At 47.6% G+C, this 20,263-nt stretch overlaps 1 protein-coding gene across 1 annotated transcript; it reads left to right on the top strand.

The window, feature by feature from the left end:
• The first annotated feature begins 5,044 nt into the window (after positions 1-5,044).
• On the top strand, positions 5,045-10,756 carry CCK (cholecystokinin). Its single transcript, XM_043886229.1, has 3 exons — positions 5,045-5,201; positions 6,238-6,453; positions 10,348-10,756. Exons 2-3 carry the CDS (start codon positions 6,240-6,242, stop codon positions 10,479-10,481), a joined length of 348 nt encoding a protein of 115 aa, XP_043742164.1. The 5' UTR covers positions 5,045-5,201; positions 6,238-6,239; the 3' UTR covers positions 10,482-10,756.
• The last annotated feature ends 9,507 nt before the right edge of the window (positions 10,757-20,263 follow it).

Below are 20,263 nucleotides of genomic sequence, written 5' to 3'. Positions count from 1 at the left end.
TGCCATGTCCTCCTCTAGGGGATCTTTCCGACCCAGGGATCGAACCTGCTTTGGCAGGTGAATTCTTTACCACTGAGCCACCTGGGAATTCCATAATACACTTCTACACACAATATTTTAAAAATCAGTATAATGCTCTCTATATAAGAGAATATAAAGTATATTCTCTAATATAAAAAGAAAGCCATTTAGAATACAATGATATGTATCTCAATATGTAAATGGCTAGGCACAGCTAACTAGAAGACAGTTGTCAGATGTTTATACTTACTTAGAATGAATAAGTTTGGATTTAAAATAAGCAACCCAGGTTGCAACTGAATTTTACAGACATTTTCCCTTTACATTTGATAACTTGAAATAAAAGTTAAATAACATAAGCACAGGATTTTGTGAGTGGGCCAATACACAGGCCAATAGAGGTGTGAACTCAAACACCACAAGCAACGCTGGGGCTGGCAACATGAGTTTTCAGAATGGTGGCCACTTACTCTTAAAACCACAAACAAAACGAAGTACGATCCTTAGTGGATTTAACATTCTTGGAAAGTTATGTTAAAACTGTGCCAAAATGCTTTTTACTTAAGTTACATGAAATTAGCTTCTAGTCTTGAATAACTAGAGACAAGCTTTTCCACATGTGAATACCCAAGGGGTCATCCAACATTATGTACTTGTCCGTCTAGCAGGTGGCCAGACACTCTGCCTTCCGGCACCCTCCCACCAAATGCCAGAAGGCATCACTTGTTATTTTGCTCACCCCAAAATTCTTCATAAATGTCCAAAATGTCACCTAGAGAGCAGTGTCATTCACACTGAGAAGTATCACCCACCCTTTGCCCTCTACACACACAGGCCACAGATTTTCAAACAGAACGGTGACCCAGAGATTAAACTCAGTGGTTTAGTAGGGTCAGCTCTCTACCACCTCAGAACTCATGTTCTCAGGCAGTGAGCTTGGCTGGGGAGCTGGCCGAGCATCTAGAGCTGAAGCATTGATAAACAAGAAAAGATATATATGCTGTCTTTGACAGCTGGGAACAATTGCCTGAAGGGTAACTTGGCAATATTTACCAAAATTTTAAGTGTACAAACTCTTTCAGCAACTTCTTTTCTAGGAACCTGTGCATGAGCAGTATGATATATATTCAAGGAGCCTCAGTTATAATCAGAACATATTGGAAACTATTTAAATTTTTATCAGTAGGGCACTGGCTAGATGAATTAAGGCACATCCATCCATTGGAGTGTTCTATAGACACTGAGGTAGAATTATGCCAATAATACAAAGTGACCTCTAATACATATCTTAAATGAAAAAATCAAAGCAGAGAATATTGTATATTATGTGCTTCCAAGTGGAAATTATTTGTGTGTGTGTTTGACACATTTGATTTGTTCGTATGTTCATGGATTCTCTGTGGAAGAATTCACTAGAAACTAGAAACACTCCTTGCCTCTGGGGAAGAACAGGGGTGAGCAGGAGACTTCATTTTAACTATATAGCCTTTTCTACCTTTAAATTAATAAGCTTTTGAGTTATGTGCACTTAGGCCTATTATTGAATTGAATAACCACTTGAATTGGTAAAATTAAGAACCTTCCCTGATAAGGCTGTCCAGCAACAGCCATGTCCTCTGGCATTAATTTAGAGGAGGGCAAATGCAGCAACCAGGGTGGTAGGTAGGACATGTCTCCGCTGGAGGCTGGGACGTTGCAGGGACATATGCTTGTCCTTTGCTGCAAGAGGCTCCTCTTCAGAGGGAATCTGTATCAGCAGGACCACAAAGACTTCAGACTTCCCCTGAAAGAACTTAAGCCTCCCTGTTTGTTAACTTTTCCCAGCTATGGACAATAGAGGCTGCTCTTAATACTTCTACAAAGGAAAGTGACACTAAAGACAAACCTGACGACACTGGTGGATGGTCTCCCTGGCAACTACCATTCCTGCTGGCTTTTCAGGATTGGTTTGAAAAGCAAAGGCTCATTCTGCATGTGAGGATCAGTGGGCTGGCCGCTGACCTCTCCTCTTTCCTGTCATCTATTCAGGAGATGACCTTTCATTTCTGGTGGCTCTTACATCCCTGGCTAAAAGAGATTGTGTTAAAAATGATTCTTATGGCTATTTGAGAGTCTAAGACCCAGGCAGAGCCCAACAAATGGCTTTTCACTCACTACTATACATCTAGTCAATCCAGTCAAATGAACTAAGCGTTGTTTCCTCGCTGGACATGTATTGATCACTTAGCATGTGTCCAGGATAACCCTTGCATTGGGTGACTAAATCATGGTTCCTATCCTCTGGCATGTTGGCAGATACGATAGTCAAAGAGATGAAGAGTTCAGTCAATAAATTCAGGAGCTGTTGTTCTTCTAGGCTTGGGGCTGCTGGTGAGATGTGTACTTTGGGTTATCTCACAGAGACCTTGATGGGATTGAGTCCACAACAGTATCCCCCTCATTAACATGCACTTGATTTCCTTCTCTCTCTTCCCTGCTCCCTTACTCCTACTTCCTTGAGATCACTCCCAAGTAATCTCCCTGCACCCAGGTTGTCTCAGCCTTGCTTTTGTGAGCACCTCATCTTAAGAGATTCTCAGGGAACTCATCATTAGTAAGAGGAAATGGTTCACCATAACCACAGCTCCTTCTTTCTTTTCTGCTAAATTGCTCCATATAATTGCAGATGACATTGGCTATGTGGGCCTTTGGGAAATTCCAGGACAAATAATGGCATTTGCTATACAAGTTCAAGGGGGAAAAAAAATTCAAGATCCCAAACACAAGACTTCAAGCACATTTCTAATCACAGCAAACAATCTCCTGACCTCCTTTAAATGGAGATCACTGTAACAAGTTTAAATTCCATGAATAATAAAGTAGGAGGGTCTAGTGTGTCCCTGGAAATTCCACTCAGTTTTCTACAAGAGCAAAATGGACATATGTCTTTGGGATACTTCCCATGGTTAAAAAAAAAATCCTGCATGGAAACTATCACATCCCTGTTTCAAGGGCTGCTTTGGGGGGATGCCTCTCCAACTCTGGGTGGGATCTCAGTTAAATTATTTTCAGCACAATTAGATGGAAATTTCTAGGTTCCAAATCAGAAAACAGTTACAGGTTTTCACTCACCTCTGCTGTCTACAGTGACACATCTGGATGTGGTTCCCACCCTTTCCATTTCCTGGATGAAAGTAGAGACCTTTCACATCATGTGGCATTTATTTTCTGTCTCCCTGACTAGAATGGAAGCACCACAAATACAGGCATTTTGCCTGTTTTGCTCCCTATTGTATCCCAACAGTGTCTGATAGACAGTTGGTGTCCCCGGTAGGATTATGCTGAAATTAGACAAAACCTTGGGGGCACATGATTTATTAGGGAGATGATACCAGAAGTGAGAAAATGAAAATACAGGAGGAAAAGTGTTCAATAAATATTAACTACATGGATGGAGAGAAGGGAGTTCAGTAACTGGCTTGCCCTAAGGAAATTCTATAGCAGTGGTTCTCTAAGTGTGGTCAGGGGACCATCACCACCAGCAGTAGCCTTAGGGAAATCATTAGAAATGCAGGTTTCTGGGCCCCACCTCAGACCTACTGAATCAGAAACTCTGGGAGGTGTTTGAGCAAGCCCCTTAGGTGATTATGCTCCATAACAACTTCATGTTCTCAGACATGCCTTGACCACAGTCACAAATAAAATGAGTTTCACCAAGTGAACTACACAGTAGCCTCGTGGGAAAACCACTGGGACACATCTAACCTGCAACTAAACCGTTGCCTTTAGATTGCAGAAATGCAGCAGCCTCTAGAATTCAGAAAAGGGGGACAGCAATCAGAGGCATCTCCCCACCAAGCGCCCTTGGCTCCCCACCCACCTCAACACGCACAGTCCCAGCACCCCAGGAGCTGAGTACAGATTCTGGGTTGAAAGAATCAGGTCCAAACCTTTCTCCAGGAAGGGGAAAGGCGGGAGGGGTGGGTGACTGCCCTCAAGCCTCAGGCTGGACAGTCTCAGTCCGCTGAGGCTCCAGGGACCTGTGGAGAAGCCTTGGCCAGGCGCTGCTTCTGCTCACTCACCGGTTGCTGAATTGGGGTTGTCAGTAAACTCGCAGCCCCGGGAGAACTGGACCACTAACTAGCTGACTCTAACCCAAACGGCTTCAGGGCGGAGGTGGCTGTAGACCCCTAGGGCGCACTGGCCAGGGGCGCGACCCCGCAGCGAAGGGCGCACAGCTGCCGCGGCGCCTCCCGCGTCCCCACTGAGGGGGTGAGTGACCAGAGCGAGTTCTTTATTTCAAAGACGGCGGGGACCGGCTCAAGTGTGAAAGCTGGGGAAGATGGGAGTGGCGGATGCCGATGCCAGAGGGTAACGGCGACTGGGGGGCTTTTGGGGACACTCGCTGGCGCCGCTTGGCGACAGGAGCTGCGGGCGCCGCGGGCAGAACGTAGCTCCGCTTGGAAGAAAACACAGCCCTTTCCCAAACTCCGGGCAAAGCCCAATAGCCTCATCCTCATTTTACAGCTACGTAAAGCAGAGTCCGCGACGCCCGCAGCCAGCCGTGGAGGAGCCCTTTCGCTGACCCAGGGACCCTTGACCTCGGGATCCTGGGATCTAGGGGCTGAGAACAAAGTTAAAAGACCAGAGCGGCTTGGGATGCTCCAAGAGGGGCCGACACTTCCACCATCTCAGAATTACACTTTGCTGACACCCAGCACTGTCTAGTGCCACCCCATCCTATCCCCGGTTTCCTTTCAGGCGCCTCTCGTCCCCAAAGCGAACTACAGGAGCGCGGGCAGCTTCTCCATCCCGCAGGAGAGTCCCATGCCTAGGTCTCCCACCCCGAAGACAGGGAGCTTCGCGCTAAAATGGGCAAGGGAGAGGGGGTGCACGCAGCTGGGGGAGGAAGTCCCCCCGACCGAGACGCGGCTAACGCCACCCACCCCGCCACCCACCCGGCTCCACATGGCCATTGCCCCCTCTCTCCCAGCAGCTACCTCAATCTTTTGTCGCCCTGGCGGCCGCCCTCGGAGCACGTGCCGCTACCCCTCTGCGTCAGTCCTGTGTAAACAGATGACTGGCCAACGACTCAGGCGGGGCTATTTAAGAGGCAGCCTCCTGCCCGCCTACCTTGAACTTGGCTCAGCTCCCCGGCTGCTCTGGCTGGAACGCGAAGCCGGCTGCGTACTACTCCGAAGGTAGGTTCCCGGCTCTCAGGGATCCAAGTGTCCTCGAAGAAGGGTTCTTCACTTCTGTTCCCCTTCCATTTCATTTTACTGTTTTCTGTGTCTTCTTTCCGACAGCCCGAAAGACATTTCTCCAAGTCACAAAGGGCAGTGCGGGCTGGGTGGGTAAGGATGGTTTACAGACTTCTACTCGCTTGCTTTGTTCTCCAGCGCAGGCGACGCTGGAGCATCTATTTGCTCGGGTTAGCGGGCAAATTGCGATTCGCTAGATGTTATACAGCGGTCCAGTGAACTTTACAATCTTTTCAAATAAACTACCGAGAGGTTTTCAATTTAAATTCATTTTCTGAATACTGCGGGAAAACTCAAGGTTTGGGGGATAGAACTGTCCCAGTGTTTTATCTGCGCGGATCTGAAACGCAGCGGTGCTTGGCGGACGCCGGAGGACTGAGCGCAGATTTCTGATTTTTTTAAAACCCTGCCTGTGTTTTACATAGTTGCTCACTGCCAATTCCCATTTGCACCTTGAGGAAACTTGAAAAATACGGCTTTTATGTATTGGTCTCATCTTTTAAACGATGCTTCTCAGTTTTTCACCATTTATTTCCCGGTTTGAAGCGTCTTAGCTCTCTGGTAAGGTGCCTCTTTTCTTCAAGTCTCTTATTTTTCCTAAGAGTCGTCCCTTTCGGATAATTTTCACCTGTCTTTAATCTCTTGTTTTTCCAGGTAGGAGAAGAGAGACGACGCTGTAACACTTCCTCAAACTAAAGGAAAACATAAGACATTCTTTCTGCTCAACAGGGCAGAGGACAGGGTCTCTCTCCGTCCCCCGCACCACTCCGGGTCCCCGCCTGCGGTTCACCCCAAAGAGAACGCGGTGCGCCCGAACGCGCGTGCTGGGGTCACCGGCTCCCTAGTGCTGGCGGATCCGGAGTCCCGCGCCTTTGCGCTGAGCCCCCTCCTCTGTACCTTGGGTGTCCGACCCTCCTCAGGAGGCCACGGATGCCGCACCTTTTCGTTCACGTCCCCTTCCCTCTGCTCCCCGCAGCCATGAACCGCGGCGTGTGCCTGTGCTTGCTGATGGCCGTCCTGGCGGCGGGCGCCCTGGCGCAGCCGGTGCCTCACGCGGACCCCACGGGCCCTCGGGCGCAGCAGGCGGAGGAGGCGCCCCGCAGGCAGCTGAGGGCGGTGCCGAGGGCGGACGACGAGCCCCGAGCACACCTGGGCGCGCTGCTGGCCAGGTACATCCAGCAGGCTCGGAAAGGTACGCAGGCCGCCTCTGTCCCTCCCTTCTGCCTCCAGGCCTGACCTTCTTCTCTACCATCGGGCTAGTGAAGATGGGTGACTCCTGGGGAGCGAGGGGGTACCTGGGCAACACGATAAGGTGAAAGGTTTTTCACTTTCTTTTCTCTGATTCTGCTTGCCCCAGACAGTGCAGTTTTCTGTACCTCCTTTGTAGCAAACTGAGAGGGAAGGGGCAGGACTTAATTTATTAAGAGAAAGCTTTCTTTAAACTAATTTTTGGCACTGTGTTGCTGTTTAGGTTCAACATTTTGTAAAGATATTAAAAGATGATTACTGAGCAAATTACTAACTCAGAAAGAGTTTGCAGATCCACTAAACACCCTCTACTGTAAATATAAACGACCCAGGAGCTGCCCAGCTACTGCATTTGGAAACCCTCTAGCAGGCAATGGTCAGTGCTAAGAATTCTTGAGAGCTGACAGCAACAGTCTAAGAAGAAGTGACCATGTGTCGATTTTCATGGAAGTATGTAACAGGAAGAAAGAATCAGGAGCAGTTTTGAGTCCTCTTTTAGCAGTGGTTTAAGATGATGACCCAGCAAGAGATGTGTTTATTTTTACTCTGCTGTTGGAGACACAGACCTAACTGCGGCAGGAGCTAAACAAGTCACACTTACCTCAGCATCAAAGTCTTTCTCTAGGAATAAAGTAATTCATCAGCTCAGTAGCTGAGTGGCATACGGACAGCCCTGTCCCTTTCCAGGGCCTGACTGTCTCATCTGTAAAGAGGGCATGAGGTGGGCTTCCCCTCGGCTCCTTCTAGCTCTTCATGAGACTCAGAGGGAGGCTCATTCATCTCTAGGGTCCTTGGAAATCATGATTTGAACTGGGACAGATTTTTTTCCTATCAGCTTTATCTAAAGTGACACTAATGGTGAAGCAGTGTTTTAAATTGGACCAATATGGCTGGATGATAAACCAGCAAATGCTGCTGGGAGAGGTGGGAGGTGGGCTCCTTTCCCACAAGGCTCTGTTAACCTGCTGGGGTTCTGGGGGCCTGGATTTGAACTTTAACTTGTGGCTTGATGAGATGGGGAGAAAATAAAGGATTTGGCTCTCCAGAGTCTCCTACAATTCCATAGGAAGGTGAGAAGGGACCTTTTTGACCAGGGCATTTCAGAAGGAAAAAAAAAATAGAAGATGATGTATTACATTTCATCCTCTTATTGGGGGATTGTCCCAACTACCATCTTCTATTTTGCTTTCCTCCTAATTATATTGAAAGATGTGGAAATATTAGACAGATGACAGAGAATATCTGAAAATTTGGAGGTTCCTGCTGACTGTCTGAAAGTAGTTTAAAATCTGTCCTTGGATATGGGTTGAATATCCTAGGTTTTTCATTGACCATAATCTGGAAGCCCCTTCCTACCTTCAGGAAAGATCCACCAGAAACAGTTCTGGGAAAGAAGCCAGTTTCCAAATGATTTCCCCAGAACCGACACTTCACAGTGACTTTATACCACAACTCTTAGCTGGAAGGGCCTTCCTGCTGTCTTTTCTCAGCCCTTTGCCTTTAGCCTGCAGTGACAAACAAACCCATATGGGAAGAATCGTCACTTGAAACTTTAGCTGCCAACACCAAGGATCAGTGCTCGCTGGAAAAAAAAAATCATTCTCTTCTATTTGATAAATATGAACTAGAAATAAGTAACTCCATCTATATGGTTTCTTTGTTTTATACATTTTGAGATCACAGTGAATATTTACTCAACTGTAGTATATGCCATGCTTAAAGATTCTAAATAAGATAATGCACCCTTTGGGGAGAGCTCAAGAGTTTATCGTTAAGAACTGTCTATGGAGATGTCAGTGATCTGAAGAGAGGGAATTCTATTAGTGTGCACCTCCTCCAAGCCCAGCACAGTCCAGTGCTCCATCTGTATTATCTCTCTCTGTCCTCACAATAATCCTGTGCAGTAGAGTGTGTTATCCTCATTGTGTCAGTGTGGAAGCTGGGGTTCTGGAAGATGGAGTGCCTAGATGGATAGCACATCTCGGCAGCAGAAGGGCTGGGAATTTATTCAAGTCCTGCCCTCCCCAGAGGGTCTGGAAGCCATTCAGTTTCCCAGCTGTACTGCTCATTACAAGTTTTAAAGTTTCAAGGAGCCAAGCCCTTCAGTTGTGTGAGCTGGTTGTAAGTGCCTGCTCTGTGTACACAATGGGGAAGTGAGTGAGGACTCTGGTAAATACACAGAACCGTGTGTGGCATGGGGAAATTCTGGGTGAAACAGGCACAGTTTCCACACGCACACGATGCCCCTGACCACAACCTCTGAGGTTGCTGCTCACGCTGAAGCTGCCATGCTCCTCCCATTCGGTGGCATCCCAGTGGTGCCCAGCCCTTGGAGGGGGCATTCAGCAGCAACAGGCAGGAGGATGAGGCATATTTTGGTGTGACTGTGTACAGACAACTGGTTCTGAGAATTTTGCTGAATGAAGGGACTAATAGTTCATCTGAAAGGTGTTAAATAAACAGCAGAGGCTGATTTCCTCTGCATAGACTGACAATGCCTGCAAAAGAGCTGGAATGTGCTGGGGGTGATGCTTAGTTCCAAGACTGAGAAGTAAAGGGGAGGGGAGAGAAAGGGGACAGGAAGAAAGGGTGGGGACACTGCTCCGTAGGGTTGTTTCTGATTTTTAATTTAGCTAGCTTTATTTGATTATCAGGATACCTGCTTCTGCAGTGTCATCAATAAATAAACTGTGCTCTGACTTGATGCAGCTTGTGAGCAGCAGTTGGCAAGGTCAGCCTTCAGAAGGGCTCAATGCCAGCATTGTGAGCAGTGGGGACACAGTGGCCCCCAATATAATAGGAACCATCGAGTGAACCTCTACCCCTCTGCTCTTGAAGCCACCTGGGCTTTGCCCACTGAGATCCCTGAGGGACCGTTCTTGCCCCTTGGTTTGTACAACAAAAGGTATGATACTGACTTTATCTCCAGGATGCCAGTGTCTATGGTCTGTGGGCCAGAACAGTCACATGCCTCATCATGGCCCTGCCCACTCAACATGAATCATACCTGGACTCATCCTGTTCCGAAGGACACAACTCCCATGCCCATGGGCCCATTTCAGGTTCAATGATTGCATGTTGGTCAAAATGGCTGAACTAAACTACCTCTGTTCTGCCCACCCTTCTTTGAGTGTTACTGAGATGCTAAGATTTTAATCTGCCGGTGTGCCTTTTTCTCAATATCATTTTCCTTTTTTTTTAGAAAAAGAAGGTAGCTTTCAAATTAATAATTTTAAAACAACATTTATCTAACAGTGAGATTGGATTCCATTTTAGAAAAGCCATTCTAACATCAAAATATTGTCATCACATTACCTTGACAAGAGTCAGGTCGGCTCAGGGATATTAAGGGGTAAATTTTATTTTTTTGGCCCTGTAGGATCTTAGTTCCCCATCCAGAGAATGAACCATGCCCCCTACCTTGAGAGCATGGAGCCTGAACCACTTGACCACCAGGAAAGGCCCTTAAGGGGTAAACTTTAGAGATGGGTACTATTGGGGAAATCCTGCTACATAAGGGAAAACACCCCAAGGAGCACAAAAACCTAGGCAGGTCTCAGCTATGAAAGGCAAGAATAAGTTAATTCACCTAAATTCTTACAGATTGCAAACTACACCCACGACTAGAAAATACTACCCTCTCTCCAGTTACATAGACATGGGTCTTTCTTTTCTCTTAGGTTTTGGCCCAGCAATCTCACTCTCTTGATACCTCTTTGATACATTTAAGAAGGTGTATGTTACATCTTGCCTGGCCTTTTCTATTATTTGCCTTTACAATAGGAACTAGTGATGCTCTTAGATATAATTATCCTGTTTCCTTCCTCTCTGCCCCTAGCTCCTTCTGGCCGAATGTCTGCGATCAAGAACCTGCAGAGCCTGGACCCCAGCCACAGGATAAGTGACCGGGACTACATGGGCTGGATGGATTTTGGCCGGCGCAGTGCTGAGGAGTTTGAATACACCTCCTAGAAGATCTGGCCTTCAGCAGTGTGATAGGAAGCAACCTCCTGACTCAAAGGAGGCAGAATAAGAAAACAATCACACTCATCATTCGTCTCTGATGTCTGACATTTAAAGTATCTATTTATTAAGTTTTCAATGTGAAAAATCTGTCTGTATCATTGTCCAACACAACTTTGCACATTGGCAGAAATGTACAAAAAGACAACAAAATGTTTTCCTTATCTGTGATCCCCAATCCTAATGTGTTACAATGCTATTAAAGTGATTTTCTTCTGTCCCTCTTTCTCTGTGTCTACAAATGGCAAAAGGTCCTTTAGTCTTCAGAAAGTTCAAGGAGGGATTCCTGACATATGGGACCCAAGGATGAATCCCTACAGTCGATGATCAGAGAAAAGGGACCTGGGTTTTATCCAGCAAAGGCCCCAGGTGGCCTGATGCAATAGGACATGAAGCCCCAAAGGAGACAGGCATTGGAAAGAAAGGTAGTCAGTTTACTTTACAAGGAACACTGCATTTTGGTTCCATATCAGTTGGACACCGCCCAGTGACAGTCTGGGAAGTAGATGGTAGTCTATGTGTTACTTTAGTTCTCAGTCTTTGATATGCCAAGTAGGACCAGATCCAAGCATGCATGGCTTGGGGTTGAGGCCTGGAGTTCATTAACAACTATAAGGGGGTTGCCTTCCTGAGCTACTCCCCCTCTCTCTACAATCTCCCCAGAACTTTCCAGTTCCCTGGGACTCTCCTTTTTGGTCCTCCACCCCAAAACTTGGCTCTGGTTATCCTGTTCTACCACACAAACACTCTCATATTTGGGCCCACGTTCAAGTCTGAGTAATGGAAGAACTGTGAGTGGAAAAAAGCAATAGGGGTTGATGAGACCCTCTTGAGAGCATAACTCCTCTGATCCAAGAGCCAGTTTCCTCTTCCTCAGTTTTGGCCTTGGCTCATGACTGACTGTTACCACTGTGGCTGTGTGTTGCCAGGGGGCTGTGGCATGAAAGAGAAGAAAAGAAAAATGGAATATTTATGCTCTCTGACCATTAGGAATTCCCTTTTTTATTCCTTGAGCCAGAACTAAGGGATATCTCCTGGACATGGGTTTGCTGTGCCCCAGACTGCACTTTTAGTCCTAGGTTATGTTAAATTCAAGAAAAGTCCCACACACAGTCTTCCAGGCCTGCTTCTACATCCTCTTTGCCCACCAGAACCTGGTAGTTTCTAATGGAACTCTAGGATCTTGATGAAATATTGTCTCAAGATGTGATGAAATTTAAAAACCCAGTCACTCACACCATCAGGGTATTCTCTAAGATTGGGTGCCTTATTTTTTTTATCTTAATTCTGAATACTTTACTATAATTTCCAAGAGTCTTCTGGTTTGGAAAAATCTCAAGACAGCACAAGAGTTACTGACAAGTGGGATATTATATCTAATCAAGCTCCAAGACTAGCAACTTTTCTACCTTTTCCTTCCCATGGCTCATATGCTGGTCTGGGCACATAGAAACAGGGAGAATTGGCAACGGTTCAAGCCTTTCCTGTCCTAACACTTCTGGACTGTAGCCAGAGTGACTCACATTGTTTGATCTTTTTCCAAGTTCCATTCTGGAAAGGATTCAACCGCTCTCTTTATCACCTTGTGTATACTGTTATAAGCCCTTCACTGGCCCAACAACATGTATGGAAGCACACCTGTATGTCAGGCACTATGCTGATGTGGCAGGTACAGCAACCAAGAGCTCCAGTGGGAGATTTACAAAATCACAGTACAGTGCTTCAGGAATTATGGCAGATACTAATAATACTCAAAGGCTGGGAGAGAACAGAGCAGCAGAGCTGGCTGAATTAAGGGGCAGGACATCTGGGCAGCTGCCCTTGGAGCCAGTCTCAAAGGGACATCTAATCACCACGGCAGCAAATCAGGTGTCAGTGAATTTCTTTTTTTTTTTTTTTTAATTTCTTTATACTTAGTTAACTGAAGAAATGGGCATCCATTCCTCCCCTACAGAGGATGACAATGCCCTCAAGTGGACAGTTTTTAAAAAAAAAAAACCACTCCTACGGTTCCCAGCTCCTCTCTGTAGAGAGTCGCACTGAAATCTGCAAAATTCAGGCCCACTTCTTTGCCAACCTGCTGATTAACCCTCCCAGTCAGCTGAAGTTTCAAAACTCGATAATTCAGGGCCCCGGACTGTTTATTCTAAGAATGGGTGATTTCTTTAAATCTTAATATTGGAACTTTTAAAATGACTGCCAAAAGGCTCCAGGGTTTGGAAAATCACTCAATGAAACTGAAAAGGGAACAAGAGCCACTGACAAGTTCTTTTTGTAGAATTAAACTCAAGGAAAAAAAGGAACTCTTAAATGTATTTTGAAGACAAGTTGGTAACTATGGTTACCTCTAATTAGTGAGCAGCTCATGGTTTCCAGATTTGAGTGGAGGAAAACTGAAATGAAAAACAATTCCAAATTAGTAAAAATGCTAAGTTCCATTGAGTGCATGTAATGTACTTTAGAAATGCAATTTAATGTCTGTTGAGTCTAGTAATTAAGAAGTTGGTCTTGCATTTTGGATTTTTTAATTTTATTTTTTTCTGTAACTTATTGCATGTTACAAAATATTGGAACATGACAGATCCGTTTGAAAAATAAAACCAACCAATTGATCCTTCACCATTAAGGGTTGAGAAGTACCACACTACATGTTCTTAAAGTTCCAGGGATTTGACACCTGGCTAAGCCCCTTGTCTTCACCCCTGTGTAATCTGCTGGTCAGAACTCTGGCCTTGACAGCAGCCTCAGAGGGGACCAGAGACTGGGCATCAGCTGATGCAAATGAAGGGATCTTCCTACCCAGTTCCGGAGCCAAACAACCATTTCTGTGGTGGGTCAGCCACTCATACAGCTGAGCACAGAAGGCAATAGCTTCTCACAGACTAGTGACCCAAGGGTGATGAACACCGGTGGCTGGAAGTTAGGCAACCAGGGGAGTGAGGAGTCTCATGCATGCTGTTCCTGTTATCCTGCTAGTCTACTTAGTGTCACAGGGGACAAACAGAAGTCTCTGGGAAGACCAAGGGTTTATGTACTGGGGGGCTTGGGAGAAAACACCTCTCTGGCTTTTCTCTTCTGAATAAGGTCGCTAAACGTTGACCTGCACTTGTGAGTCTCTGCTACCAATGGCCCCCAGTGCTGCAGCTGCCTGCCCCTAGAAAACCCTGTTGAATTCTGCCTTGCCCTGTGCCTTCCCTTAGACTGGGGCTCCCTAAGGGAGGGCTGTGTCTCCCCTTATTTTCTGGTTCCCTGAAGGAAGGTTGTTATATCCTGTCCCCTGTGGTTCTCAAGGACAGGGTTGTATTTCTTCAGACTGAGCTCTCTGAGGCAGGGCTGTATCTTACCCTCAGACTGTGGCTCTTCAAGAACAGGGCTGTGTTTCTGTTTTCCTCATAGGAAGCACCCTGAAATAAGGCTGTGTCTCTCCTCAGACTGTGCTGATTTTTCTTCTTTTTTAAAAATAATTAACTAATTTATTTATTATTATTATTACGTTGGCTGCACTGGGTCTTTGTTGCTGGGGCTTTCTCTAGTTGCAGAGATCGGGGGTGCTACTCGCTGTTGCGGACATGAGGCTTCCCATAGCGGAGCTGTGATTCTGGGGTAGGGAGGGGGGTGACGCTCAGTACTTGTGGCGTCTGACAGTGAGATCTTCTGTGTCTCCTGAATTGGCAGGTGGCTTCTTAACCATTGGACCACCAGGAAGTCCAAGAGCTGTGTTACTGAGAGTGGTTTCCAGAGGCAGGGCTGTTTCTGTTATCACACTGGGGTCCCAGCAGTCTTGGCAGGTGTTTTGTTTTCTTTTGGCTATGCCCCTCGTATCTTTCGGGATCTTAGTTCCCGCACCACCGGTTGAACCCCTGTGAGGGCAGTGAAAGAGTGAAAGCAGCGAGTGACCCTGAGGGGACACTGTATCTCCCCCTCCCTGTGTCTCCTCAAGGGCAGAGCTGTGTTTCCTCAGACTGATGCTTTCTAAGGCAGGACGGTATCTTCCCTCAGACCGGGGGACAAACAGCTGCTCCCCTCAGACTTGGAGTTTCTGAGGCAGGGCTGTATCTCCTCAGACTGGCTCTTCAAGAGCAGGGCTGTTTTTTCTCATAGTGAGGCACTCTGAAACAGGGTTATGTCTCTCCCTCAGACTGTTCTGTGTTCTTGTTTTAATTAACCAATTTATTTATTATTATTATTTTGGCTGTGTTAAGTCTTTATTGCTGGGCTCAGGCTTTCTTTAGCTGCAGAGAGCTGGCCTGCTACTCTCCCTTGAGGAGCAGCACACGGCTTCTCATCGCGGAGCGGCAGCTCTAGCGGGCGGGACCTGGGCTGGGGCGCTCCATACTTCTGGCACACTGGCACGTGAGACCTTCCCGTGTCCCCTGCATTGGCAGGAGGATTCTTAACCACTGGGCCACCAGGGAAGTCCAAGTGCTGTGTGGCTGAGAGTGGTTTCCTGAGGCAGGGATCTTTCTGTTATCACAGTGGGCTGGAAGATGTCTTGGGGGTATTTTCTTTTGGCCAAGTGCCTTGCAACTGGCAGGATCTTAGTTCCCGCACTAATGGTTGAACCTCTGTGAAGGCAGTGAAAGAATGAAAGCAGCAAGTGACCCCTGTGGGGGAACACTGTATCTCCCCCTCTCCGCGTCTCCTCAAGGGCAGAGCTGTGTTTCCTCAGACTGAAGCTCCCTGAGGCACTATTGCATCTTCCCTCAGACTGGGGCTTCTTGAAGAAGAGCTGCTCTGCTCCCCTCAGACTTAGGATTTTGGAAGCAGGGCTGTATCTCCCCCTCAGACTGTGGCTCTTTGAGAGCAGGGCTGTGTTTCCTCAGCTTGGGGTTCCCTGAGGGTAGGTGTGTGTTTCCCTCAATTCTGGGCTCTCTGAGGAAGAGCTATATCTCCACTCAAAATGGGGCACCCTGAAGGCAAGGCTGTTTTAACCCTCAGATTTGCCCTCCCTGAGGCAGAGCTATATACTCCACTAGTCTGTGACTCTTGGAAAGCAGGGCTCAGTTTACCTCACAGTGAAGCTCCCTGAGGTAATATATCCCACTAGTCTGTGATTCTTGGAAAGCAGGGCTCAGTTTACCTCACAGTGAAGCTCCCTGAGGTAATATATCCCACTAGTCTGTGACTCTTGGAAAGCAGGGCTGAATTTACCTCACAGTGAAGCTCCCTGAGGTAAAGCAGTCTCTCCTCTCAGCTTGGGGCTCCCTGAAGGAAGAGCTGTGTTTCCCTCAGATTTGGGCTCTCTGAGGAAGGGGGCTTTCCCTTCAGAATGGGGCTTTCTAAGGGCAAGACTGTATCTCCCCTCAGATTCGAGTTCCCTCATGCAGGGCTGTGTCTCCCCTCAGACTGCGTGTCCCCGGAAGGCAGCACTGTGTCTCGCCTCAGATTCGGTTTCCCTGAAGGTGCACTCACTCCTCTCACTCCTCAAGCTCAGGGCTGTGTTTGATCAGAGTGGGCTCCCTGAGGCAGAGCTGTTTCTGATCTCAGGATCGAGCTGTGTAGCAGGTCTGTGTCTCCCTCCCAAATTGGGTCTCTTTGAAAGCAGGACTATCTTTCACGACAGTTGGGCTCCCTGAGGTATGGCAGTGTCTCCCCTTCCAGTTTCCTGAAGGATCATTATATCTTCCTTCATTGTAGCTTCTCAAGGGTAGGGTTGAGTTCCTCAGAGTGAATTCCCTGAAGCAGGGCTGTATCTCACTCAGACTCTGTCTCTTGGAGAGCAGGGTGGATATTTCCTCACAGTGAAACTCCTGAAGTAAAGCAGTCTCACCTCTCAGCGCTTGGAACTCCCTGAAGAAAGAGCTGTGTTTCTCTCAGATTTGGGCTCTCTGAGGAAAGACTTTAACTCCGTTCAGAATGGGGCTCCCTGAAGACAGGATGTATCTCCCCTCAGATTCGAGTTCCCTCAGGCAGGTCTATTTCTCCCCTCAGACTGGGGCTCCCTGAAGTCAAGGCTGTGTTTCCCTCAGATTCATCCTCCCTGAGGCAGGGCTGTGCTTCCCCTCAGATTCCACGTCCCTAAGGGAATGCTATGTCTCCCCCTCACTGTGGCTCCTCAAGCTCAGGGCTCAGAGTGGGCTCCCTGAGGCAGGGCAGTTTCTGATCTCAGTATCGGGCTCTGTGTGGCATGTCTATGTCTCTCTCCCAGACTGGGTCTCTTAGAGAGCAGGACTATCTTCTCTGCTAGATAGTCAGTGGGGTTCCCTGACATAGGGCATGTATCCCCTTCAGTGTCTCCCCTTCCAGGTTCCTGAAGGATCACTATATCTCCCCTCACTGTGGCTTCTCAAGGATGGAATTCTCTCCCCTCAGATGAGGACTCCTTGAGGGTAGGGCTGTTTCGCTTACATTCCAATTGTGGAAGGGCTATATCCTCCCTCTTAATGGGGCTCCCTGAAAGCAAGGCTGTGTCTCCCCTCATTCTGGGGCTCCTTGAAGACAAAGTTGTGTCTCCCCTCATGTTTGTGTTCCCTGATGGAGCTCAGTATCTCCCCCTCACTGTGATCCTTAAGGGCAGAGCTGTATCTCTCCACAGATTGGAGCTCCTTGAAATCAGTGCTGTGTTTCCCCTTAGAGTGGGGCACCCTGAGGGAGGGCCATATCTTCCTCTCAGGCTATAGTTCTTCAAGAGCAGGGCTGTGTTTTCCCATAGTGAGGATCCCTGGGTAGGGAGGTGTCTCCCTTCAGACTGGGGCTCCCTGAAGACAGAAATGCTCCCTTCTCAGAGTCATGTTCTCTAAAGGAGCTCTGTGTCTCCCCTTCATTGTGGATTCTCAAGGGCAGGGTCTCCATCTCTTGAGGCTTGTGCTCCCTGAAGTCAGGGCTGTATTTTCCTTCAGACTGGGGTTCCCTAAGACAGAGCTGTATCTCACTCAGGCTGTGGCTTTTGGAGAGCAGGGCTGAGTTTTCCTCATAGCGAAGCTCCCTGAGGTAAAGCTGTCTCTCCTCTCAGCTTGGGGCTCTCTGAGAAAGGGCTGTATGTCCCTTCAGAATGGGGGTCCCTGGAGGTAAGTCTGTATCTCCCCTTAGATTCAAGTTCACTCAGGCAGGGTTGTGTCTCCCCTCAGACTAAGGGTCCCTGAAGGCAGAGCTGTGTCTACACTCGAACCGCAGCTCCTTGAAGACAGGGTGATATCTCACCTCAGATTCCTATTCACTGAGGGAGGGTTGGGTCTCCCCCTCACTATGGATCCTTAAGGGCAGGGCTGTGTTTCCTCAGAGTGGGCTCCCTGAGGCAGAACTCTTTCTAATCTCAGTATTAGGCTCTGTGTCTCCCTCTCAGACTGGGTTTCTTTGAGGCCAAGACTGTGTTTTTCAGGGTGGGGCTCCCTGAATAAGGGCTGTATCTCCCCCCTCAGACTATGGCCCTTTGAGAGCAGGACTGTATTTCACAACAGTGGGGTTCCCTGAGGTAGGGCATGTATTTCCTTACAGTTTCCTGAAGGATTGCTAGATTTCCCCTCACCGTGGCTTCTCAAGGACAAGAGTTGTCTCCCCTCAGATGTGGACTCCCTGAGGGTAGGGCTGTTTCACTCAGATTCTGGCTGTGGAAGGGCTATATCCCCTCCTCTTAATGGGGCTCCCTGTAGGCAAGGCTGTGTCTCCCCTCAGTCCGGGGTTGCTTGAAGAGAGGGTTGTGTCTCCCCTCAGATTTGAGTTCCCTGATGGAGATCTATATCTTCCCCTCACTGTGATCCTCAAAGACAGGGCTGTATCTCTCCACAGACTGGGTTTCCCTGAAGTTGGTGGTGTTTTCCCTCAGAGTGGGGCTCTCTGAGCCAGACTTGCCTCAGACTATGGTTCTTTGAGATCAGGGCTGTGTTTTCTTATAGTAGCGCTCCCTGCTACTACAGACACAGGACTGTGTCTGCTCTCAGATTTGGGCTCCCTGAAATCAGGATTGCATTTCCCCTTAGTATGGAGCTTAGTATGGAGTCTCCCCCTCAGACTGTGGTTCTTAGAGAGCAGGACTGTTTCCCCTCAGATTCTGGGTCCCCAAGGGAGTGCTGTCTCCCACTCACTGTAGATTCTCAAGGGCAGGGTTGTATTTCCTCGTAGTGGGCCTCCCTGAGGAAGAACTGCATCTTAGAATGGGGCTCCATTCTTAGAATGGGACTTCCTGAAGGCAAGACTATTTTCCCCCAGTTCACACTCCTTGCTGCAGAGCTGGGTCTCCCCTCAGATTTGGGTTCCCTGAAGGAGCTCTGTATCTCCCCCTCTCTGTGGGTCCTCAAGGGCAAGGCTGGGTTTCCTCAAAGTGGTCTCCTTGAGGCAGATCTGTGTCTCCCCTCAAACTTAGGCTCTTCGCGTCAGGGTTGTGTCTCCCCCCATTTTCAGTCTCCTCGAAGGAGTACTGTGCTCCCCTTCACTGAGGTTCCTCAAGGGCAGGGCTGTTTCCTCATTTTGGGGTTCCTACATGCGGTTTCAGTTGCTCAGTTGTGTCCGACTCTTTGTGACACCATGGACTACTGTAGCCAGCCAGGCTCCTCTGTTCATGGAATTTTCCAGGCAAGAATACTGGTGTTGGTTATCATCATCTACTCCACAGGATCATCCCGACCCAGAGAATAATCCTGCGTCTCCTTCATTAGCAGGTGGATTCTTTACCACCATGCCACCCGGGAAGCCCCTGATGAAGGTTCATCCTCCTATCAGACTTGATCTCCTGAAGTCAGGGCTGCCTTTCCCCTCAGAGCGGGTCTCCCTGAGGTGGGGCTGTGTCTCATCTCAAATTCAGGCTCCTTAAGGTAGGGCACCGTGTCCTCTCAGACTGAGGCTTCCTCAGGTATCCATCTTGCTTTCTTTCCTGGGATCTTTCACATCTGCTCAAGGCATTGCTGAGCCTCCATGTTGCTGGCTCAGGCTGAAGGCCCTGCTTTCCCTCTCTGGTTTTCAGTTCTTTGGAACTTCAGAGTTTGATCAGCCTGAACCTTGGGATTTCGTGTGGTGAGATCCTAAGTACCACTGAACAAGTACTTACCCCAACCCTGGATTCAATAACAAAGAATAAAAAAGTATTTTAAAAGAAAGATATATTAAAAGGGGGTGGGTTCATTTCAAAAGATGGAAATACCTTAATAGAGAATAGTTTTTTGTAAACTGTTTTTTAAAAATGCTTTTCTGTGTCTCCTGGGAGTGGCAAGAAGCTATTTGGGGTGGTTTCCTCCCCATCCTGTGCTCAATTTTTTCACTAATACCCTAAACCTGTGTGTATGCCATCCCCTGGTTTATGAATGCCTCCCTTCAGTTCACCTGGCCTCATGACTTTCCTCAATATTTCTCCTAGGACAGTTGCCTGCCTTGAATTATTGATACTTTTCAGGGAAACGCATACTCATCTGATTTTAGGATTGGACCATCAGGCAGGTTCCTTCAGGTCTTCTGCTGTCTCCAAGTGCCCTCTACAGGCCAAAGAAAATAAATCCTCACAGGATATAGTGTTTTCCAGCCAGGAGCCCAAATGTGCAAAAATTTAATTAAAAAAAATTTTTTTTTACTTAATCCCTCTTATAACCTCCCAGTCAGTTAAGGTAATTCATAACTTTCTACCTCCACCAAATTCTCCTCATAAAGCATCTAGGTTCTATGACCAGCTTTCATTCTAGCTTGTGGGAGGCACATGTCCACTTTATTTATCCTGTCTTACCCATTGGTTTTAACATCCACTGTTGTCTAAATGAGTTAGTTTTGCAAAATAGTGGTTTCTCTAACTCTATTGTCCTTCTATTCAT

Source organism: Cervus elaphus, chromosome 24, assembly GCF_910594005.1.
Source record: "Cervus elaphus chromosome 24, mCerEla1.1, whole genome shotgun sequence".
NCBI classification, from domain to species: Eukaryota; Metazoa; Chordata; class Mammalia; order Artiodactyla; family Cervidae; genus Cervus; species Cervus elaphus.
This window is presented reverse-complemented; position numbering and strand designations above follow the sequence as displayed.

Bases quoted from the DNA above. Each gene is read 5' to 3' on its own strand.
- CCK (XM_043886229.1), top strand. From the start codon at position 6,240: ATGAACCGCGGCGTGTGCCTGTGCTTGCTGATGGCCGTCCTGGCGGCG. The intron at 6,454-10,347 runs GTACGCAGGCCG...CTCTGCCCCTAG, and splicing joins CATCCAGCAGGCTCGGAAAG to CTCCTTCTGGCCGAATGTCT.